At 34.1% G+C, this 26,354-nt stretch overlaps 1 protein-coding gene and 2 pseudogenes across 1 annotated transcript; 2 read left to right on the forward strand and 1 right to left on the reverse strand.

Annotated features, from left to right (window-relative positions):
* The first annotated feature begins 279 nt into the window (after nucleotides 1-279).
* On the forward strand, nucleotides 280-5,485 carry LOC125198928 (annotated as a pseudogene).
* Nucleotides 5,486-12,659: 7,174 nt separating this feature from the next.
* Nucleotides 12,660-15,386, forward strand: LOC125198929 (annotated as a pseudogene).
* A 9,127-nt stretch (nucleotides 15,387-24,513) lies between these two features.
* LOC125198926 lies at nucleotides 24,514-25,939 on the reverse strand. The gene is made up of 2 exons (XM_048097152.1): nucleotides 25,410-25,939; nucleotides 24,514-24,737 (listed from the first exon to the last, which is right to left on the reverse strand). Exon 1 carries the CDS (start codon nucleotides 25,895-25,897, stop codon nucleotides 25,421-25,423), a length of 477 nt encoding a protein of 158 aa, XP_047953109.1. The 5' UTR covers nucleotides 25,898-25,939; the 3' UTR covers nucleotides 24,514-24,737; nucleotides 25,410-25,420.
* Nucleotides 25,940-26,354: the final 415 nt, after the last annotated feature.

A 26,354-nucleotide genomic window follows, 5' to 3' on the forward strand; every position in this document is an offset into this window, starting at 1 on the left:
TGAATAGATATCACATTAAATTAACTTCTAATTTGTTGAAAATGAGATATTGAAAATTTGGTCTAGATCAAATGGCAATGGATGGAACAGTTTTTTGTGATCCCACTTTTTTCCTGCCATATAATACTTGCTTTATTTTCTCTCCAATTCATTTACTCCCTCGTCCAACTAAGTTGGTCGTATTCCTTTGGTATGTCCCAACTAAGTTGAGTCATTTCCTTTTTGACTAAAAGTTTTGACTCAACAGTTGTACAAAGTACTTTTTCAAATGCGTGCCTAATGAGTTTTCTCAGCTATCCTCCTTATGAGCGCCTCCTTCCCTGTCCATCTCAGAATGGACCTCCAAGGGTAGAACACATGGTTGTTTTAGAAGGAGGCCCAGTTCTTGAGTACATTAGTAAAGCTCTGGATATTCCACCCCTGTAAGTTTGTTGCCCTTCATCATTTTTTTAAGGTTTAACATGTGGTACAGGTATGAGATCTTCAAAGTTAAATGTGTAAATGAGGTTGAGTTTTTGTTCCATGTTTCAAGATTTGTTGCAGACCTGATTCACTTTGGTGCTGTATTTTATGCTCTTGTATGCCCTGCCCCCTCGAACTGCTACACCTGAGCAAATAAAAGATTTCAAGAAATTTACAGATCCATCACTTCTAAGAAATAGATCATCTATTAAAGGGAAGACCATACGAGAAGCACAAAAACGTTTATAACTCGCACAGATGAGTTTGTCGAGTCTGGAACTTACTTACGGGTGCATGTACATCCAAAGAGCTTTTCCAAGGTATTCATTTGGTTATATATTGTTTGTTCCTTAAGTTGATCTTGATCGACTATAACTTGTAATCCGGATATCTTTCTGATCAGATGTTACGAGATAGACTGGAAATCTCGAATTATTGCTGTGACTGAAAGCTATGTGGTGTTGGACAAACCAGCCGGTACATCAGTATGTAATTGATCTTCTACTCTCTGATGATCAACCAGGACGGGAGCTTGTTCAGCCCTTCCCCTTCTTTATTTATAAGCGTTTATTACAAAATAAATCTTGAAGCTATATGTATTTTGATCTTGCAAATAAAGACCAACTCTCAACCACTGAGGGTTCCCTAATCATTTTGATTTTTACTCACATAAATATTTGTTGCATCATTTTTTTATCACACAAATTTTCAATTGCTGAAATTCCTTATTCTCCAAAACTCTAAACCAATCACCTGCTCAATGTTTTCCTTTATAACTATGCCACCGTGTGATTTTTCCTGTTCGATCTCTCATGTTATTTCTAGTCTTCAGTGCTAGCACCCTTTTAAAACTTGAGGGACTTAGTCTTCTGATGAACATGCTGCAATCTAGTCCAATATAATACTTCTAGCTTATATTTTTCTTAATGTTGATTACTCACTGCAATGTTTTTCTGGGACAGTTCTCTGACCGTTCCCTGATATTATTGTGGAAGAGTCAAGAACCTACTTTGATGAGAACATCTGCTAGGATTACAATTAAAAATAACAAATTTATCCAGATTTTGGTGCAAATGTTTTATATAACATTTTGATGATTAGTAATTCGATATCATAAACGATCAATGCCCATAAGGTGGTGCGGCTATTCTTCCCTTTTCACAAATTTTCACCATCTGATGAGAGCATATAGTCATGTTTTGCACCTTTATTTTTTATTTTCATGTTGAATGTAAGTATTACTGAGGATAAGTTATTGTTTCAGTTAGTCTGATCTTGCTTAAGATGCTTAACCTGTGTTGTTTTATCACAGGTTGGAGGAACTCACAGACAATATTGAAGAAACTTGTGCAACATTTACTACTCGTGCCTTAGGACTGGACGATCCGTTGAAGACTACCCACCAGATTGATAATTGCACTGAGGGCTGGTGAGTGAATATATTTATGCATATGATTGTGATGTATAGCTCCAGGGGCACACTGTTGATTGTCTATTTTCTACCTCACAGTGTAGTGTTGGCAAGAACAAAGGAATACTGCTCAGTTTTTCATGGCAAAATACGGGTTAGTGATAGATTGTGTTTTTCTTGCTAAAGTAGGAGGACTATCATGCTGAACAGGTGATTAAGTTACTTTTAATAATAGAAAATTCTGTTGTTCAGATGTCTTTGGTTATACATACTTTTCAATTTGGGGGGGGGGGGGGGGGGGGGGGGGGGGGGGGGGGGGGGGGGGGATTTGGTTATATATTGTTTGTTCCATAAGTTGATCCACTATGACTTGGTAATCCTGATATCTTTCTGATCAGATGCTACGAGATTGACTGGAGATCTCGAATTATTGCTGTGACTGAAAGCTATGTGGTCTTGGACAAACCAGCCGGTACATCAGTATGTAGTTGATATTCTACTCTCTGATGATCAACCAAGGCGGGAGCTTGTTCAGCCCCTTCTTTTTATAAGTGTTTATAGTACAAAATAAATATTGAAGCTATATGCATTTTAAAATCTCAAACCTTTGCAAATAAAGACCAATTCTTATTAATTTTTGTTAGTGAGGATTTCCCAATCATTTAGATTTTTTCTCATATTAGTATTTGTTGCATCATTTTTCTAATGAGAACATATAGTCATTTTTTGTGCCTTTATTTTAATTTTCATTTTCATTTTGAATGCAAGTATCATTGAGGATGGGATAAGGTATTGTTTCAGTTAGTCTGATCTTGCTTAAGATGCTTAGCCTGAGTTGGTTTATCACAGGTTGGAGGAACCTCAAACAATATTGAAGAAACTTGTGCAACATTTACTACTCGTGCCTTAGGACTGGACGATATGTTGAAGACTACCCACCAGATTGATAATTGCACTGAGGGCTGGTGTGTATACTATATTATATTATATTATACTTATTATATTACTATAATTAGAGCTCAGGGAGCACACTGTTGACTGTCTATTCTATGTTACAGTGTAGTGTTAGCAAGAACAAAGGAATACTGCTCAGTTTTTCATGGCAAAATTCGGGTTAGTGATAATTTCTTTTTCTGAAATGGTGATTAAATCTAAAAACTCTGTTGTTTGGTTGTCATTGTTTACATACTTTTCAATTTTGTTTCTCCAAATCATCATCACTTGCATACCTTCTTGAAAAATCCTTGGTCTAACTAATACCCCTCCCATTTACAAGCATAAATATTAGAAATAGATCTAGGCTGTTCTCTGAGTAGTGCCATGGCTTTGTTTCTACAACGGTTTTGGGGTTCCATTAGCTTGTGGCTGCTGATGTTCTAGAAAATATCTGGAATTAGAAACTATACATGATAACCAAAACTGTGTAAACACTTCTCAGGATAAAAAGGTTAAGAAGCTCTATCTTGCACTTGCTGCTGCTCCTGTACCAGTTGGAATACTTACACACTATATGCGCCCAGTCAATATTGCACCACGCCTTGTATCTGAAGGTACTCAATATCGTTTTTGTCCAAATTGATCATTGTGCGTCTACGTCCATTGTTAGAGTTAGAACCCTTATTTTCCACTATGAAGCACAATAGTTTTAATTATAAAAAGTATGACTTTCATTGGCAGTTGGCACAGAGAATATGTGTTTCATTTGTATAAACAAAGACTATACTGCAGATTTCATCAGTGGTTGGCCTTTGTGTCAACTTGAGGTCTTAGAGTGCAAGAAGGTTCCTTGGCCAAATGATATAATTGAAGAACAAAACAAAATCGAAGTTTGTGGATGGCCAACTAGAGATTTTGCATATGAGTGCAAAATCAACCTCTTGACAGGTCGGACGCACCAGGTACTTGATTTGTTTTGAGCAATATTATGTGCTGCTTTTCGTAGTAAATTTGTAACAACATCATGAGTTTTTCTAGTTACTATTTCTGCTTGTTGTTTGGATAAGTTTCTAAATATGACTTCCTGTAGCTTATCGTGTTTTACAATTTAAGTAATGCTGCCTAAATAAGGGCTATCACAGTTGTCAGTTTGAGTTAACAAGAGGATTTACGAATTTTCCCTCTCTGTTTTACTTTTTGTATAAAACATACTGTATGATTGAGTATTTGAAGGACAAGATGGTCAAACATGTTCAAAATTGATCACTCCATCAAATTATTCGGTGGGTCTTTTTCGATGTCCATGAGTTTTACTTTTTGGAGAAGGGTACACAGATTGACAGCAGCAACATCAATCCTTTATCTTAAAAATAATAGTTTGAATTACTTGACCAGAAAGCATCATAATTGCAGATTCGAGCACAATTGGCGGCTTGTGGTGCCCCTCTAGTAGGTGACACAATGTACATGCCAGCTGTGATTTCTGAAGCTGAATACCCCGGGCTGAATCCTTTTGGCCCGAACAAGAAAGAGTATTCTAGTGATGATGCCAAAGCCACAGCTGTTGAAGAATGGATTGCACACCACGGAAAGGAACCTACTGTTGCCATTGGTCTTCAAGCATGCCACATTTCGTGGGACGACGGGGAGCATACTTATGAGGCTGGATCACCATGGTGGTGGTAAACAGCAATATGCACACAAATGTTACTATTATAGTCACAGTTCAGTTATCTTCTAGTTTACCTCACTTGGCTATTCTTGCAGTACAAATTAAGTATTGAGTTAGGAGGAGCAGGCTAAGGCCATTTACATTCCATTAGTACATGTGAAGGAAATTCATTCCAAATGCAATTGATATTCTAAAAGTTAATTTGCCTAACTAGAATTGAGCTTAGTTTGATCCACCTCATAATTTAAATTTGTTAACTTTCTTTTTTGCTTAATTGTTTGTTTGTTTTTGTGTTCTAGCTCATTTTAGTATTTTGTGCTTTGTATCTAGATCACATAGCAGCATTCCTTTGTATTAAACCATCATCGAAAACATAAATGAAAAAGAGGCTTTCATTTTTTGTCAATTTTCAGGTAGTTCCACAACGATTTCTATGTCAACTCACTCCGAGCGTACGTAGCGCCAATGACGATCAATCCTTTGTCCGGAGCCGCCCTATTGCTACACAAATTATGGCCACAGCAGAATGTTCAGTACTCGTCGATGGTAGCCTTCTGCATCAATGGAATGTCACGTGGTCAGATAGCAACACCACCTGGGAGCCGGCAACCCACATCCATGAACAGGTTCCTTCTCATATCATTGGTCAAGTTAGCTATGGATGTATCTCTTACTTTCCTTGGTTCAGCTCAACAAAAGCTTTTATTTGAGCTTCTTTGAGTTTACTCAAAAAAGTGTAAATTGCTCCAATATGGAAATTGCAAAGGCACTTTTTGTCAAAAGGGCAGGTTGAAGGCGAAGACCGGGTAGTCATGGTTGAAGTCGATGAGTAGACTGTTGCTATCTTATTTCTAAAGGTCTTTTGTTCCCCTACTTTGAGCTTCTTTGAGTTTACTAAAGAATTATGCAAGAGAGACTTCAGAGTGTTCCCTTACTGATCCTCAAATCAATCAACCACGGATTATAAATAGAATTATCTATGGCCTTACGCTGTTCAACTCTCTTATTATGTTGTTTAACTCTCTTAGTACGATTAGAAAAAGAATTGACAAAAGAAATCTAATAGACTTAAAAGTAATTAAATTACCGAGAAAAACTATCAAGCAACCTAGTCTCTCAAATCTTCATTGGATAAGGATATAAGATATTGGATCACAAACTCCATGCATTGCAAAAACCCTATCCTCGATCCACACCCACAACAACCCCTATGTTGGCATGCCCATAGTTTGTTTGAAGTTCCCTTGTTAATCGACATGATCTTCCTGATCCAATCCATCTTTCCTTTGATTCACTCGTACAAGACTCCCTCCCATAGTTAAGCTATTTTTTTCCTCCCGTGGCCCCCTGTATCACCTTGCATGGTGTCTTTATCCTTATCATGTTCTTGCTTACTTGCTTGATATCTCTCACCCTGACCTTATGTAATGCTGTCGTAATCAAAACAAGAAAAGAAAGGCAAGACAAAAGTCAAACAAGAGCAACCAGCTGTTCACGAACTCTGCAACACTCTTCCCACTGTTCAAACAACGTCTCTCTGTTTTTCACTTTTCTCTCCCAATATGTACAACTTTGTTTTCGGTTTTTCAGTTCTTCTGTTTGATGTTCTGCAACCATGGTATGTTCACATCTTCAATGCTTTAGCTGCGACTATGCTCTCTTATGATAATAATTGCAGATTTGTCCATATATACAATGCACACTTTCAGCTTTAATTATTGTTTTGTGGAATTTGTTCAATAAATAACTACTACCATGCCACAGGCCCACAATGCCATCTTCTCTTTCTTTCTTTCTTTCTTTCTTTCTTTCTTGTAGACTTCTTTATGATGAAGATGTATATCAGTTTCTGTATTGAGAAATTCTGGATTATGGTTCATATATCAGGATAATTAATATTTTGTGGATTTTCTTTCAAGGACTTTTTCTGATTTCTCATCACTACAAAACTATGACCCCATTGTATTTTCTCTAGCTTTTTCTTCTGATATGGAGTAGCTAGTGTAGACTTGTTAATGGTGAAAATGTATGCTACTTTTTATATCTGAGAAACTCAGAGGGAGGTTTTTGGTTGTATTTGCGCGTGTCCCATTCTCTTCTCCAATACGGTTTATATTCAATATTCAATCTATACTACTCCTATGGAGCCACAAGAGAGAAAATGATCATTTTCTACCAAGACTTATTTTCTATAGTAAAAGCTGCAGTGAAGCTTGACAAGGCTTATATATGTTCGTGATCCTATCAGCATAGTATGAATCTAAATTCCAAAAGCTGATTCCACATTTCCAAACTCAGCAGCTGCCTTGTTGCATCGGGAGCTCATGAAAATGCAGATGTGATCAGAGGGGAACAGCGCAGTAACTCATGTCTTCTTACAACTGAACATTATAGTATTGAACTTGTGTCTTCTTACAACTACTTTATGGCAGCATGAACGTGATTGTAAATAAGTGAGTAAATTTTGTTTCTCTCATAAACTTTTGTGTGGTTATTGCATAGGATCTAGTTAACATAAAATAAACACAATAGATTAAATATCAACTTTCTAGATTAGATTTATTAATTGCTTTCTCGTATTAGTACTCTACTACTCTTGATTGTTATTCTCATCTGCATTAATCTAGCCTACATTTTTTAGTTTGCTACTCCCTCCGTCCCCGATTAGGAGTAGCACTTTCACCGGACACGGGTTTTAAGAAATGTAAAGAAAAGTTGGTTGAAAAAGTTAGTGGAATATGAGACCCACTTTTTTATACTATTAGTTTTATAATAAAATGTGAGTGAAATGAGTTAGTGAAATGTGGGACCTACTTACCATTTATGGTAAAAATGAAGTGCTACTCTTAATCGGGGACGGGCCGAATGGAAAAGTGCTACTCTTATTCGGGGACAGAGGAAGTATCATTTTTATGTGATATATACTTTATGTTAGTGCTTAAATGGTAATTGTGATTCAGAAATGTTATTTTTATGAGATTAACTGAAATGAAATAAGTAGCCTATTTTTTTGGGACTAAGGAAGTGCTCCATATTGTTTTTCGATAAATTTGCTTCAAAATAGTAAGTACTCCCGTATAAAATGTCAAAAACTTCAGCCCAATAAAATTCTTGCCCAAATTATATGAATAATCAAGGAGTTAGATTGCAATGGATGGACTTCAACAAAAGAGACTAATATTGGGGCTGTCCTGATTCAACATAAAAAGAAATCATAAACTTTCTCTATTTGAATATCGACAAAATAGCCATATTTCATTTTTAAATGCTACTGTACATCAAAATTATTACTAAAATATAAACTTATTTATATATCCTAATTGTTTTAAACAATTTTTGTAGACGCAGATATCATCAAGAAGATGAAATAGCCTTTTTTGTTGAAACATGATTTGCTTTAATGGTCTCACACGCACTATTTATCTACTGCCTCCATCTCCCAAATTTTAACACGATTTGACCCGGCACGAATTTTAAGAAATGTAATGAAAAGTGTTAAAAAAATTGGTGGGATATGGGTCCTACTTTTAAAGTATTAGTTTTATAATAAAATATGAATAGGAATGAGTTAGTGGAATATGAGGTTCACTACCAAAAATGGTAAAAAGTGAAGTGTGTTAAACTTTCAGGGACGGACCGAAATAGTAAACTGTGTCAAAATTTGGGGGACGGAGGTAGTAATAAATTGTATGTGTATGCTGATGGATGGATCATTGTTTGTAGATAAAGTGGTAGGGGAGCATTAGGGTACCACCATAGTTAGAGTGATGACGTACCACCAACCTCGTGCTGCCACGTGGCACGCTATCCAACAATATTAGAGGCTTATCCAGTAATATCATAATAAGCATTTTAGATGGATTTCTACAAATTGCTTGATAGTACTACGTGGATTGCCGTGTAGAGTGATGAGTTTTGTTGTATAGGCTATATAACAAAATAAATGTATAAAAAAGCAATATGTCTATATATATACTACAACTGGAACATTCTATGCCTATACAGCAATACTCAACAATCCACCTATTATTATCATGCAATCTAACGCATACTAAATTAATATTACTGGATATGTCTCTAATATTGCTGGATAACGTGGCACGTGGCAGCACGAGATTGATAGTACGTTTTCACTTTAAAAAAGGTTGTCATCTTAACATAATCCTAAAGTGGTATGTCCATAAACAAAACGTGAATAATTATTTTTAGAGGGAACATCTTTTTTGGTCCACGAACTTTGCCAAATTATTATTTTAGGTCCGTAAACTTTGAAAATATCATTTGAGGTCCATCAACTATGGGTTAATATCATTTGAAATACTTTTTTTACTATTTTCAAGTTTTTCTGGACGAAAAATACCCTCAATACCTTAAAGGGGTTATATATTTTTAATAAATTTATCATGAACTCATTTTTTATAAATATATTTACAATATATTTTTGACGAATTTTCTAAATATAATTTGACTTTCAATATTATCACTCAATTTTGTGACATGCAAGTAAAATTGCTTCTTCAATTTTTTATATCAAAAAATTGAAAAATTGAATGAAGAACGTTTCTTTAATAATAAAAAATTGAATAAGGATCTTTTCTTGCATGTCATATAATTAAGTGATAATATTGAAGGTCAAATTATATTTAGAAAATTCATCAAAAATATATAGTAAAATTATTTATAAAAAATATGAGTATATGATAAGTTTATTAAAAATATATACCCTTAAAGATATTGAGGGTATTTTCGTCCAGAAAAATTTGGAAATAGTAAAAAAATACTTCAATTGATATTAACCCATAGTTGGCAGACCTCAAATGATATTTTCAAAATTCACAGACCTAAATCGTGGGGAAAAAAAAATATTCCCTCTTATTTTTAAGAGAAAAATCCTGTAGAACTGATAAATGTTACTAACTCTCAGAGATAGTTGAATATCTATGTTTCTTCTTGAAGAACAACTGCGATTAGGCACAATTTCTTCACCAATTTTTTTTTTCATTTTTTCTTATTTTTTTATTGTAAAAATTGGATATGTTTTTTACTGTCGTTTGGTTGTGTTGAAGTACCACTTCAACATTAATTTAGTCATATATTACATCTACACATCAATTAAAAGTATCGCTAGCTAAACACGTCATAGGATTTTATTTTGTGAAAATGCTTGATTTTGAGAATTTAGACACACGCTACAAGTATAGTATGTTTTCACCATATTCAAAATTGCCGGTAAGACTTTAATTGGCCTGTAATTGATGTACACTACTTTTCTGACAATTAGTATTATTATTTAATGATATTCCATTCATTGTTAAAAACAAAAACAATAATCAGTAATTCCTAATAGAGAAAAAAAGAAGAGTCAACACTGAGTAAACATTTTAGGTATGCAATGAATACATGGACTCACTTGTCAAACCTCATTTCATTTACTCCAACATTCTCAATGCAGTTAATTTCTTGGTGCAAGCTATTTGAGAACCACAACTGATACATAATTCGAATTGATACATGGCTAAATCAACCACATGATACGATCTTTAATATTGTTGGTTAAACTGAAGAAATGATATTAATAATTTTTAAGATGTGTTATAGAATAAAAGTAAGTAGTATTAGAAACAAACTAGATTTCAAATAATTAACTCAACAAAGTATTGATGTAAAAGAATGTTGGAGAAAATGATAGTAGTATATTGTACTACACTTTTATATCACTCTATCCTTAATATCGTGGCATATACATATAGTACATACCACTATAGTAATTTTTTTTTGTATAATTACACATCGCTGACATAGATTAAAAATGTTGTGCAAAAGACGAGAGAGAGCCTGGTTGAACATAAGATTTCGTTACCAAAAATGTCTTACTCAGCTCGTAGTCGTATCAATATTGGTCAAATCTTGACCATTTAATGAATTTGATTTAAATATAGTATATAAAATTTAGTTAGAAGTTTAATCAGTTTAGACTTTAATTAGACATTAGACCAGGACGGCAAATCAAAGATGAAAACTACCAGGTCTGGATGTGTATGATAAAATTAATCAATTAATCTAATTAAGCTTTGGAGAATTATCCTCCATGTGTTTCGAATTCGATTATTTTTTATTTTTAATTAATTTCACAAGATAATTAAGTACATATATGATATTTTAGTTTTAGGTGGGGTGTTCGATTTGCAAGATTGAATCTCAAATTTAAATATATAATGTGTTTAGTTCATGAGATTCAATCCCATAACTCAATTATAGATGGATAATCATGTCATAATTAGTCATAGCTAACCACCCCAACTAAAATAATTTCACAACTCAATCATAGATTATATTTTGATACTCCATCCGTCCCATTAAATATGCAACATTTGGGAATCGGCACGAGTTTTTATGTAGTGTTGTTTTGTTAGTTTATGAAGAGAGAGTAAAGTAAGAAAGATGAAAATGTAGAGATAGTGATGTTTCCATTTTAAGCGTTTTATTTTTAATGGGATAATCCAAAAAGAAAAACATTTCATTTTTAATGAGACAGAAAGAGTATTATTTTAACTAGGAAATCAAACACCATTTATATATATCAATCGTATGGAATCATCATCCAACTCCCAAATTGACCTTTCAAAAGAATTGCATTTTACGTCTTTTAATGTTTCTAGTTAGATACTAGTATCATATTTGATACGATAAATTATGCATCTACTCACCTATTTATGAAAAACTTTCCAAGTATCTATTATTGTGTCATTTGAAGGCACAATGTCCTCAAGACAAAATGTGTAGTTAGAATTACTGGTTCATTCCATCACTGACAGGTTTCTAAAACAAGATAAATGATACTAGTATATAGGCAAAAAATATTGCTACTATGTCAAAAGTGATTATTGTCATGATAAAAAAATGACTGATGTACTTAAAAACTTAATTGGATGGGGTTTGACCCGCACATATTCAACATACTAAATTAATATTAACATGTGAATTAAATACTTCCCATCTCATAAAATTAAACACTTTAGAGTTGTCATGCGAGATAGAATTAAAGAAGTGATTGAAGTATTTTAGTGGAGAATGTGACTCATTTCATTAGAAAGAAAAATTATTAAAACTAGAAGTAGATTATTTTTATGAGACAAACAAAAAATGGAAAATGCGCCTATTTTTATATGATGAATGGAGTATAAGAATTTTAAACTCTGTGTGCTTATATCACATTTTATTCTATTATGTCTTAATTGATAAACTGACCTTATATCAAGAAAGTGAAAACATAAAATTTAATAATCTGACATGTATTTATAGACATATGAAAACACCATCAACTATAGTGCATGAGTCCGAAAGCTATCGATAATGGGGGGCCATACCAATTAATTAGGGTTTCTCCAACCTTGTCACTGTGTCACACACTTATATGTATGTACTACAAATCTTTTGATTGAATCCAGAGTATTTAAATTCATAAACTTAGAATATTTAGAGATTTAGAGTTGATAATGTAATATTTCTACAATCTTTTGCGTTGTAGTTTGTGAGTTACAATCTGATTTACGTATCCTCACATGGTGCATACGATTTTCACAGATAGCAAAATTTGATCTCCCGATGTTGGGAAGATTTTGGTGAAAGTGAAGATAGTTTTAGGGATGTTGAGTAAATGCAGACGTTTTTTTTTTTTTAATTTTTAAGGTGCCTTGAACAAATATACTACTCCACTATACTATCCTACTGAGGAAACCCTAGTGTCACATTAAATTAAAGAAAAGGTTGTCAAATTATCAAAAATTGTCTCAATACTTCAGGAATATATATATGTGCTATTACAATTTGATAATGAGTAGTAGTATTAATAGATCATAGCATTCTTATGTGCGTAATTACTGTTTCACTTAATAAAATGTTATTCTTCTCCATTTTTAAAAAATCAATGGATATAAAGATCAGCATACATATAAATTGCATCTCTTCAATTCTTCACACTATGTAAGAAATAAAAGTAAAAATTTAGTGAATGGTATAGTAAGTCGTTTCGCTCATTATTCAAACCTCAGGACTTTCTCTCTCATCAGCATTAAAAACACCTCTCTCTTTCTCTCTCTACCCGCCATTAATGCCATCACCTTCTCAATACGCTCTGCAATAACTTCTTCACTGCCATATCTTCCTCCACCTGTTTCCTCTCTCTCATCTTTTCTCCATCGTCCGATCCTTTCTCTCTCATCCTCTTCAATCCCAACTATTCTTCTTAAATTCTATTCACAAGAAAGGCACCACCATCAATAAAAAACCTTAAAAAACCTACTCCTTCATATTCATATGCATAAACCCTTTTTTTCTCTCTTTTTTCACTCTTTTCTTCCCACCGCTTAACCTACTTCTTGCTTGCTTCTAACAAAATCAACCCTTGTACAAGAGTAAGTAATTTTCCCATTTTTTCTGAATTTTATTCCTTCCATCAATTTATTTTATTTCACTTTAATTAGAATCTTGTTAGAAACCCCAAAAACGAAAGTCAATGTTTACTCAGTTGTCGCCTTTTAATCAACCAACCAACCATCACTTTGTTTTTATTTCAATCTCGAAACTGACACAAAAATCCTACTAATTTGATGCCAAATTAGCCTCAATTGACTTTCTTCGCCCATACATCTCTATAGAGAGCAAAGAGATCAGAACAAAGCTTTCTTTTTTAGGTTGAAGATGCGCAGCTGCTGATGATAAGCACAACAAGGCTGAAGATCCACACTTCAAAGTTGAAACACATCTTTCCTTTTTAGGCTGGTAATTAATTTCCCCTTATTATGTTGGTAATTAAATTGGAGCATTTATTTATTTTACACATACATAATTATAAACAAACACCATTTAATTTTCCTTGTCAAATCATCACTTCACACTAATAAATTCTCAAGAGGTCAACCATTTCTTTTACTCATGTGATAGGATTTTAGAAGAGTGAAAGATGTTTCAACCGAATATGTTCGAGAGCCACCACCATCTACTGGAAATGGGGAGTAAACCCCATGAAAATGAGGACTACGAGAGCAAGTCCGGCACCGACAACATGGAGGCGCCATCAGGCGATGATCAGGATCCCAACGACCGCCCCAAGAAGAAGCCGTATCACCGCCACACCCAGCACCAGATCCAAGAAATGGAATCGTATGTATTTCCTACAAAACTTGGCTTAAAAAATTTACAATATGTTTAACTTTTTGAAGTGCTTGAGTTTATATGATATGCTACTAGGTTTTTCAAGGAGTGCCCTCATCCCGATGATAAACAGAGATAGATGATTGCATAATGTTTTTATGATCTAAGTCTGATATTATGTTTGCAGAACCAATGGTCGAGTGTTTTTTCGAATATTGTTTCTAGAGCAGTGACTCTGGAGATATTGTCCACTGGGGTTGCAGGGAACTAAATGGAGCTTTGCAAGTGGTATGATAATACAGGACTTGAGGCAAAAATTACTGAATAAAATGACATGAAAATGTTTCAAGAAATCTTATTTTTTTGTTCTGATTTCAGATGATCGGAGTTCAAGTGCCATCTCCGTTGGTCCCAACTCGAGACTTCCGTGAGATATTGCAAGCAACACGGTGATGGAATTTGGGCAGTGGTGGATGTCTTTTGGATAACTTAAGACCTGCAACCATATCAAAATGCAGGCAAAGGGCCCGCTGGTTGTTTGATCCAAGTTTTTAATGGCTACTCAAAGGTATCATTCCTTCCATTTTACCCGAATCGATTTGAGCCTAACAAGCTTGCTTTTTCTCTTTTCAATGACATGGGTTGAACATGTAGAGGTTGACGACAGTGCATAATATCTACAAACTGTTGGAATTCCCGGGCCCTTTCCTTTAGCCCCAAGATGGGTGGCAATACTAGACCGGGAATGCGACGACTGGCTAGGGGATGGCAAGTAACATTTCATCTGGAGATTAGGAGGTATTAATAGTCCCTATATCAAAATTTCCATTTTTTTATTCTACATTTTAAAAATTTTATCTAAATTTTGTTACCATGTGATGCAGTGATATCTTCTCCAAGGGGGGAAAGAGCATGTTGAAGCTTTTGAGAGGATGGTGATGGCCCGCACCGGTGTGGGGGTCGACTGCCCCACGGGGCAACGCTCTCAGGGGGTGGAGCGGATGTTGAGTGATGACTAGGAAGAGCATGGACGACCCGGGAGACCTCCCGGTATTGCCTCAGGGTGCAACCTGTTTTGGCCCCTGTGCCCCCCCAAAAAAGTCTTCGAGTTCCTACGCAACAGAATTCAAGAAATGAGGTATGATATCACTTCTTCAACTTCTCATCAAAGATAAAACTGTTGAAATATCCAATCACCTAAAAAACATTGCCTTTTCCTTGCTTGAAAAGTGGGATATTCTCTAAATGGTGGCCTTGTTCAAAAAATGGCTCACATTGCCCGGCCGGATCCAGGAAACTCCGTCTCTTTCCCTTGGGGAACGTAAGATTTTCAACGTTTCTTGTTTTCTCGTTTTCCCCGTTGCTCAAAACGTTAACCATTGAAAATACGAATGCAGAGCGCCAACTGACAGAGCAAATGTGATACTGCAGGAGAGCGCGACGCCCGGGTCCTTTGGGTCTCGCTCCGTGGACATCGCGATGAACCTCGTGTTGAGCGGCGGAATCCGCTACGTCGCCCTCCTGCCTTTTGGGGGTTTTCCATACTACCGACGGTCTCACCAAACCGGGGGGAAACACTGGTCGGCTCGTTGCTAACCGTCGCCTTCCCGATATTGGGCGATTCCCTCCCCACCCTAAAATCTCTCTGGGCCCGTCGCCACCGTCAACAGCCTCATCAAATGCACGGGAAAGGGTCAAACGGGTTTCCAAATGACGCTGGTGAAAAAACGTTGCTGGTGTTGTCTTTTTTAAACATTTATCGAACAGTTAATCTGCATCTTGAAAAATTTCTAACAAAAATTTTAATTTTCAGAATAAAGGGGAAAAATCAAGAACGCACCGCATATTGAATCCTTGCTGATTAATGAAGACGGCGAAATTTGCAGGATTTTTTATTCATCTGCAAGGGGATTGGTTCGGGTATTGACTCCAACAATCAACAAGAAATCGAGCAAAAAACGACTCATTTTCATATTGTTTTAGTCTTAACTCTATGATCTAAACATTTTGTTAGTTAGCACCTTCGGAGTTTAGTTTTCACTTTTCATTTAGTTTTTCTTTATGAACTCCTTTAGTAGAAGCATATGAAGATGTATCTTCGATAACGTTTTGGTTAATCTTATTTCCCAAAAAAAATTCAAACGGACCCCGCGGGTAACTGAACGGTCAGTTTCACCATAATACCAGATACCCGATACCCAACTCAGATATCAAACACAATTTGCATTGATTTGAGTGTCACGACTATAATTAGAGGCATTGATTTGAGTGTCACGACTATAATTAGAGGATGTAAATGAAAGTGTCCTAAAAGCAAAAGATTAAGGTAATTTGTTCTTAATTTTGGAACGCTTTCTTTTGCGTCCTAAATTGTTGTTATTTTAAAATTGAAGATAAGAGAGAAAAGAGAATAAGTAGTAGCACGTATAAGATAGAGGAATCTAATTTTGGATGACAAATGTTTAATACACCGTGCATAACCTCATATCTAGTACGGAATGAGTCAATCATCCACTTTGGTATCTTATTGAAGAAAAAGGGCGTTCCTCCATTGATCAAGAATTTCCAATTTCGGAAGTATCATGATCATCTAATAAGAAGGATTTCCGTTTTTTCAAATTAATAATTTGAGGACCTATTGGTTCTAGCAACGATTGCCGAGTTTATCATTATAACCTTTCAATTGTAGACATAGATCTCGGACTCATTCAATGTCAAACGGGTAATATTATCTCGACAACAATACGTGGTTAATGTTGCAAGATAAAGATAATCACTTTCTCTTTACTAAAAAGTATCACAAATTTTAAATTTAACTTAACTCCTAGTTTAGATTACACATGTTATATACTGTCATTATTCCACTCCTACAAGATCATCATATCAGTTATATAATGTCATCACATTTGTTAGACAATGTCATCACACCAGATATCATACCAATTAATATTATATCATCACATCGTAAACTAAATTTAGTACAAATTGTAAACTAAATTAAAATGCTAAAAGTTAAACTTAGTGGATGGAATTTTAATTATAATGAATTAGCAAGGGGAAGTGCAGAAATGAGTACCTGTGCTCATTATTTCATTTAATTTTGAGAGGTAAGTCTGCCTACCAAAATAATTTCGAGTATCATTTCCTCCTCTTGAGTTGGACCAAAATATAGTACTCCTAGTATTTATTTTGAAACAATTTGCAGCTAGTCATTAAATGGTGTGCACAACTTTGCTGGAGCTCAAGATGCCTTTACACAATTACTCACTCTGCTATTTGTTGTAAACATATTAAATACACATTGCAGCCTGCTCACATATTTATTTCTAATTCACGGGCAATGCCACGTAACGATATGGAGGCCCATAGGTGATATGCCCTTCATAATGTGTGAAAAAATAAAATTTTTTTTTACCAATTTTAGTATTTATAATTAATATAAAAGTTCTGTTGTTATTTATTATTAATAATATGTATTATTCCATCGAACAGGTCAGCAAATAGGTCTCATAAAATCAGAATAGAAGAGGTATGATAGTGATTGTATTTTGAACGTTAAAATTTAATATATGGAGTAGTATTATTTATGTTTAATTTTATTTTCAACATTTTATTTGGGTCCGGCGTCAAAATCATAGTTCTATCACTATTTGTGATATATTACTTCTCTTGATCACTCTATGTATATTGGAAGCATAGTCATCTTAAATTAATATCAAATTTTTCAGATAGTGATTGTTGTAAATAAAGCGAAGGCCTTTGGTCTTTCTTCTTCTGTTAATTTTCGATTCATTTTGTAGGGCGTCTTGAATTGAAAATTAAGTACATATTGAAGTTTTCTCTATATAACTAAATGTAACTAAATGTAAAATTTAGAGAACACGCATACACAAATTTTTCCAAGTTTTTAAACAATTCTTCTTTTTTAATTTTTCTTGCATTTTGTATATATAAAATTAGGATTTTTCTCTATATAAATAAATGTAAAATTTATTTTCCAAGTTTTTAAACAATTCTTCTTTTTTAATTTTTCTTGCATTTTGTGTATATAAAATTAGGATTTTTCTCTATATAAATAAATGTAAAAATTTTTTTCCAAGTTTTCAAACAATCTTCTTTTTTATTTTTTCTTGCATTTAACATTAGGATCATTGTTTGCTCAGTTAATCTCTAGCTGGCAAGTTTGAAGTGGTTTTATATGTTAGGTGAACATTTATCTTGTAAAAAGAAAACTTTTATTGACTCAATTTACTAGGCTCTCGTCCCTAATTAATGGATACTGATTTTAAAAACTATAGTAAAAGTGAGTAAAATAAAATTAGTGAACGTGGATCCTACTTTTATATATCAATTTTATATATAAAATGTAAGTAGAATGAATTAGTGGAATGTGGGTTCTATCTTTTGTAAAAAAGTATGGCCAATTAATTAAGGACGGACTAAAAAGAAAATTTAGTGCGATTAATAGTGGAGGAGAGAGTATTAGTCCGTTTTATTTTATTTATTTTCACTTCTATTTCCGCTTCTTTTATTTCTTTCTGTTATAATTCAAGCCATATACGTATTTGTAACGTTGATCTCGATCTCAATAGATGTGCTATTTAACATTAGGAACATTGTTAGGAAGGGATATGGTAACATACTTCATGTTTTATCTATCCTAAATAACATTATTATTTATAAACATATCTGTATGATATGAAATCTATTTAGAATAAATAATCCACGTGTCAAGAGAGAATAAAACACACATTATATAATTTCAAATTTCAAAATCCAACATTTATCGGTACATATTTCAAAATATTCTAAACGAGGAGACCCTCTCACCACTCTATATACTCGTACATTTATTTACATGCAAGAACGATGAGGAGGAGAAGGTTGCTAAAACGTGTCGATGGCCGACCCTTATAATAACGTAACTCACATCAACCTGTGACATCATTGATATCTTATTCCCGAAAAAAATTAGTAGTTTATATGAGCCACAACTCATGTATATAAGCCTTACCTTTAATTCCACATCCCATATATCAATATATTCTTTAACCAATATATATAACAATTATCAACAAATATTAAAATATTTCCATATAAATATGCATATGCCACTATGTTCGCTTTATTATTCCGTGATAGTTCAAGCATGGTATTTGCCCGAGATTTCCAATATGCCACTATGATTTGACCCGAAGGTCCCACTATGATTTGACCCGTAGGTCCCACGTGAATTGACCCGTAGGTCCCAATATGATTTGACCCGAAGATCCCAATATGATTGACCCGAAGGTCCCAATATGTCCACTATGATTTCGATCCAAGACATGACTATCACGCATCCTCTTTAATCAAATGATTCAATTAATTCCAATACCATATGCAAAACATATCTATTGCACCAAACACATATCCATATCATATTCCACTCAATAATTCCAATTTAATATACAATTTATTGCAAAGCAAGCATATATCCCCATCATCATAATTAAACACATATCATATCAAGATCACATCATATAATTCAAATATTCACTCCAATTTAACACATAACAATTAATCACATAAAATATATAAAACTAAAAGTGTGATTTATACACACCTGATCACGATAGATAAACTTACTAAACTCCTGATTCTGACTCTCCTGATTCGAACTCTTTAATTTATAACTCTCAATCAATTTAAAAATCAAAGCCTGTGTTATGGTAAACTTCTTCCCTAATTACCGAAGGCCTCTCTCTCCCCTTTTTATTTTCTTCCTTCCCCTATCCTCCTCCTTTTTTCATAATTATGTGTATTTGTATATATAGACCTTCACGTCGGCAACTTACCGACTTATACATATTACAAGGATGGTTATATATTCAAGTGGCATGTCTTTAGTTAAACACATGGTACTACACGTCCCTTACATATATAATTGTGAGATAAAGATAACTTACAAAATAAACAATTTAATATTCTAAGTATAAAAATATTAATAAAACTTTCTTAGTGAATAAAATACTCATCATATTCACTTTGTATTTGTATGCATACAAGAACGTGTACGTATATTATATATTTCCAAGGACAAGACATGCACACATTCACATTATTTTATATATGTATACACTTAAATTAATTAACTATTTAATACTTAAGGTAATATTTATTGATATAATATTTATTATGCAAATAACATTATATAAAAAAATATGCAATAATAAATAAAAATATTTTCATATGCAAAATAATGCATGTTTTGGGTCATGGATGTCACATATATAAAATAACTTGAATTGAAATATTTTTGTGCTCCTAAATATGGTCAGTAAACTTTGCAGTATGATATATGTACATTTGATATCAGTTTAAGATCAACAAGTATAGTTAGCGTTTCAACACAACTCTCAAAACTAAAAATATAAATATTTGAAATTTGCATGAATCACTTGTTTTGAGTGCATATATATGGAGTGGAGTGATGGAGTTATAACATAGGCGAGTTGCTTGTGAAGCAACTTTTATCCAAATCAAAACAAAGGAACCACGAATTGTTATAACATAGGCGAGTTGCTTGTGAAGCAGCTTTTATCCAAATCAAAACAAAGGAACCACGAATTCGTGAATAAAATAGGCATGAGTTTTTGGATTACAACATCATCATCTTGTTAAGTTGTATGGATGAAATATTTAAGACTACTGACAGATCGAGTGAACAAAAGCACTTAGACACGTGGTGTTTTGGGCAAACTAAGAAACATTTACTTTTCAACTTCAACTTCAAAATAATACAACACACCCATATATATCAGTACTCACATATTCTAAAATTCTCTCCTTTATTCATTTGTATTCTATATATTAAAATTTTTCCCTATTTAGAACCTAAATTTTTTATTAGATAATACTATAATTAACAATTCTACTAAAAGTATTTAGATATTCTATAACACAATTCCAAAAATATCTAAAATTTTTTGGAATCTCATTGTATATGTATTTTCTTGATACTCATCAAATGACATATTGCAGTCATCGCCCTTTTCAATTACATAAAGTTAAGCAATAATAATATTTGAAATATTAGATATCAATAAAAATAATGAAAAAGAAATCATCCGCCGCTCATCTTCTTGATCAAATGACATATTCATTTATATCAATATTTATCATTTTCACTGACTCGTTTCCATGCGTGTGTATATATAGTACTCCATCCCTCTCGGAGTATTAGACTCACTTTTTTTGGGCACATGATTTAAGGAATTGATATTTAAATAGTTAAAGTGGAGAGAGTAAAGTATGAGAGAGGGAAAAAGAGGAGAGAGAAGAGAGAAAAAAGTAGGTGAGGAATAAAATAAGATATATGCTTTTGCTAAAAAGGAATGAGTCTAATAGTTCGACATCCCAAAAAGGAAAGTTGGTCTAATACTTGGGACTGAGGGAGTAAGACAAATTAAAAATAAATACTACCTCCGTCCCCTAAATATTGGCACACTTTAACTCACCACGTTTTAAGAATGTAATGAAAAGTGATTGAAAAAGTTGTGGGAGTGGGTCCTACTTTTAAAGTACTCTTCGTCCCTCGAAAATTTGTGACCTATTTTCTTTTTTCGTTCGTCCCTAAAATTTGTCACCTTTCACTTTTACTATTTTTGGTAATGACCCCACATTCCACTAACTCATTCTCACTCATATTTTACTTTAAAACTAATATATAAAAGTAAGACCCTACATGCCACCAACTTTTTCAACTCACTTCTATTACATTTCTTAAAACCCAGTCGGTCAAAGTGACAATTTTGAGGACGGGGAGTATTAGTTTTATAATAAATGGAAGTAGGAATGAGATGTAGGATAATATCATCCGTTTAAAAATGATTTAAAGTGAAGTAGGTCAAACTTTCGAGACTGACCGAAATGGTAGTAAGTAATATCAAAATTTGATGATATTTAAACAGTCCTCGTGGACTTGACATGACTTGACTTTAGTTGTCCTACTCAAGAATCTTATACGGATTTTTTACTACTGCATTTCAAATTTTGACAGTACTATATGCTGAATTATTGGTATAAATTCTCCTCTGCTATATAGTTATAGTGTTGCTTTCGCATAGAACACCCTAGGCCATAGTATTTACTTTGATCCACCAGGAATTCTCAGAGCTTCTGAAAGTATTTAATTTTGAATGTGGAGAGAATGAGAGTTGTAATGTGGTATGATTGAACAGTAACAATTTTTTTTATCGATTATTCAAAGTCATGAGATAAATATTGTACAAACTTCAAATTATGATCTAACACCACATCCGTTTAATACACGTTTAACATTGTTTGTTTTATTTTATACATTTAATTTGATTCTAATAAATTTTAAAAAAATGTCATTGACATTTTAAAACGGTGATGATTTTCTGCAATTCTGTTTTAGTTTTGCAATATTGCTTTAAAACGCTCGGTTAGAATTTTCCATTTCAGATGGCATTCCGTTGTGCATAAAGTAAAAAAGAAAAAAGAAGAAAAGAAGCGGAGGCCATTAAACGAGTCGACTAGTTATTCAAGAGCTCACGATAAAAGAATTTAAGAAGTACAAGAGCCGAGCACTTGAAAAAGAAGAATTGCATTCGTAGTTTGATGAACTAATAAAAGACCACTTTTTTCTACTGTAAAGATGAAAAATAGTCATTTTACATGATTTATAATTACTCCCACCGTCCCAGATAATTTGAGACATTTTGACCCAGCCGGGTTTTAAGAAATTTAATGGAAAGTGGGTTGGAAAAGTGGTGGAATGTGAGTCCTACTTCTAAAGTATTAATTTTATACTCCCCCCGTCCCGAATAATTCGGTCATTTTGACCGGGCACGGTTTTAAGAATTGTAATGAAAAGTGGGTTGAAAAGTTAGTGGAATGTGAGTCCTACCTTTATATATTAGTTTTATAATAAAATGTGAGTAGGAATGAGAAGTGGAATATGAGTCATACTACCAAAATGGTAAAAGTGAAATGGGACAATTATGTGGGAATCGAAATGGAAAAGCTGGGCAATTATCCAGGACGGAGAGAGTAATAAAATGTGAGTAGTAATGAGTTAGTGGAATATGTGGTCCACTACCAAAAATAAATAAAGTGAAATGAGACAAATTATATGGGACTGACGAGAGTATATGATATGCGATTAAACTCAAAGCTAAGATTTCTCCAATCTCAAAACAAGCAAAATTAGCTCAAGAAATTACCAAATTCCTTGGGATATCCCAAAAAGAGCAGTTAATATAATGATAGTAATTGCAATGAAGAAGCTCATTATTCCCAAATTGCCTTATTTGGCCTACAATTGACAATCATAGTTAAATGACCATTTGTTGATTATAATTCGCAACAAAAATGCATCTTAGTCTATTTTACCTAACACACTGACCTTCTTGGTTGTGAATTAAACATATTTTGCCTACTGTTCACGACCATAAAGTTCATAGTTGTGAATGAAGGGAAAATTAGTACTCCATCCGTCCCATAAAAATATGGACATTTGGAACGAATCGAGAATTAATGCACAATTGGTAAAGTTACAATATTGTTAGTGGAGAAAGAGCTCAACTTATTAAAGAGATGGAAGTTACCAAAAATGGAAGGAGATATTTTTATGGGACATCTAAAAATGAAAAATATCCTCATATTTAAGGGATGGAGGGAGTATTTAAGTCAAAAATGGCCATTGTGTACCTTTTTCAAAAGCAAAATGAATATTTTGATATATTAACTCTTGTGATTTTTCCCACTAAAGAAGTAGTAAATCTAATGAACTGCCTGTTTTACAAACTTCCCTTCTCCAAGGGAAAAAAGAGTTCAAAAACAAGTATGAATCCATTTAAATTGCCTAGTTTACAACTTTTCCTTATACAATAACAATGCTGGAAAATCTTACGACTTCACATGAAACCCATACGCAGTTGTCCAATTAACCCATGTTATGTTGGTCACGCTTTTAATGTTGAAGAAAACGGTGAACACTGGAAGGCTTCTACATCCGAAAATGAGATTATCAATTATATGGGCCTCTTTATTCCTAAGAATAAAACCTGATTGCAAATTCATAGAAATTTTAAACTGGAAAGTAGAGAGAAGAAAAATACATAAGCTGAGGAATTCACTCCAGCATTGTATGAATAATTCATAAGGCATTAGATTTAGAGCATTTGAGTGTTCATATATCCAAATTACTCTCCTCCTTCCTTTCCTTAGCATGTATACTCCATTAATTCATTTGCATGAAAATAGAATATAAACAAACTAAAACCTGATTCCTACACCGACCCTCTCTCCAAGAAGTATTGCTGAAGAAAGATAACAGATACATTTGTAGCACTCAAGGAGGCATATCTGTTACTGAGCCATAACATTGGTCTTGCTTAGTAATATTATGATCCTGAAGATTATATCAGACAACTTTTCTAGCTAATATGCATACTCTATCGTTCTCCAGGTTCATGGTTGCATATTAAAAAGTAGCCATTACCAAGAACGATCTGAGGCTATTTGATTTGAATCCAATCTACAGCCAGAAACGTGGATATCTACAGGTAGTAATACATTTAGGTTGTCATATCATATAAAATTTTCATCAACTTGCTTCTCACCACTCAGATAAAACCAAGCATCATCTACAGCTCAAATTTACAAATTTCACGTCTGAGCTTACTAGTCAAGCTTGACGAGAACATGAGGAGTAAAATTAATGAATGCAAGTTTAAAAAGGTTGGAATAGATACACCCTTTTCAGTTATTGGATCTCAATTGGATTGGGGCTCATGATTACATGTAATCATTAAGAACACTATAATAGTTACGCATCTCTCTTGATTAAACCTTTTTAGACAAGATAAACTAGCATCAACAACTCTTTCTTCTAATATTAACAGTAAAAGATATGGTGACAATCCTGGATACAAATTGAGTTGGCGCACTTAGCTAGGAAAGATAAAATAGCAGACTTGATTTTCATCAACTAGCAAGGTTTGGAAGTAGAACAGAACCACAAGCTTTATTCACTATAAGTGTGTACTGAAGCAACCAATATAAGTTATGTGATTGGGCAAAGCTCTCGATCATCTACAAGTAAATATACAAACCAAAAAATGCATTAGATGTGATAAACTTCCCTACACACCGGCATATGCATAAACCATTAAGGTAATGAATCATCCATAGAGATGACTGTGGCATTTCCTGTCTGTTTTTACTCCGTTCTCTATAACCCTGACTTGTGTAAAAAGATGGAGTTGCTAACTAAGTTGACTTATTCTAAGAGGGACCAAAAAGGTTGAAGAAAACCTTGATCTGCCATCCATATTCATATGGCCACTAAAGACAATTACTTGTCGAAGATTCAGATAAGTTTTTAAACAGCAATACCCAAAGAGCTTCAATTTCATCTGTTCCTCATCCATTTTAGGGTTAAGCTTCTAGCTTCACATTAGACTAACTCACATGCTCCACCAATCATGTTTCTCCAACATACAAATAAACCACAAATTCAAAACCTTTATTCTATGTTATATGAACAACATAAGCATGTACAGGCTAGACACCGGAGACCTATAGCATACAAATCCCATTTAATCCCCAATTTCCCCCAAAAAATAGATAACTGCGATAAACAGCTCCAGAAAAAAAGGGGCAGAAATTGCTACCCTTGAGTAATTTAACTTGGAAATATGGCATAGGAGCGATTCCAGATTCAATTAAGAACGGCATATTCAATTCCAAATCTGATGTAATTACCATTAACATCATCAGCGGCGCGACTCATTGCTTTCCTTCTCGATTTGCTCCTTCTGCTTCTCCACGAGCTTATCGATCGCCGCCTGCACTGCGTCCCGTCCTCCGATAAGCAGCCGAGTCACTACCTCCGGGTCCTTCTCAAAGCGCGCAGCCTCGAATTCCTTGCGCGCATTTTCCCTCAAAACATCGCGCCAAAGGACGCCTCGCGAGTCAGGCCACATGAAGAAGCGAGTCGCTCGGATGATATCACGGTACAGGCTTAGAGCCTCGCGGCGAGTGCTGGTGAGTCGCTGCCGAGTCAAAAGTTCCTTTTCGTCATCATCGAGGTGCTTGTTATCGTCCTTCACTACATGCCTTTCGAATAACTCTTCAACGGTGTCTGGACCGAGGTGTAACAAGCGGCGATGGATATTGGAGAGGCCTTCCCCGATTTGGCGGTGGCGCATCGCGGCGCTGATTGTCCGCAATAGGTGGAAATCCGCAATCATTTTTCTGTTTATTTACCCTTTCCCTAATTGAACAATACTCAATCAGAGTTTCCAAAACAGCATCCAACACCGAGACGATCAAAAGACTGGATGCAATCGACCGTTTTGCGTTTAATCGGCGGTGAAATGGAGATGTAGAATTTCAGAGACAGAGAGAAGGGACGAAGGTATCGGCGGTGTGACGGTTAAGTCGTCTGTGTTTCAAACATTATTTGGGCCTCATTTTTCTATTCTTTTTAATTTTGAGAACTACTTATATGGGCTGCTATATGTATTTAGGCCCAATATGAATGATGGACCCCAAACCAAATATCAAGGCTCAAATTATACCACAAGATAATTTTATTTTTTTAATTACTATCCACTTATAATAACTAACTCAAAAACATATAAATACTTTATTAAAATTCTTAAATTGAAAATAACAACACAAATTAAAGACATTCTAGTCAGAAGC

Source organism: Salvia hispanica, unplaced genomic scaffold (assembly GCF_023119035.1).
Source record: "Salvia hispanica cultivar TCC Black 2014 unplaced genomic scaffold, UniMelb_Shisp_WGS_1.0 HiC_scaffold_324, whole genome shotgun sequence".
Classification (NCBI taxonomy): domain Eukaryota; kingdom Viridiplantae; phylum Streptophyta; class Magnoliopsida; order Lamiales; family Lamiaceae; genus Salvia; species Salvia hispanica.

Excerpts from the sequence above, each read along its gene's own strand:
- LOC125198926 (XM_048097152.1), bottom strand. The coding sequence starts at position 25,897 with ATGATTGCGGATTTCCACCTATTGCGGACAATCAGCGCCGCGATGCGC.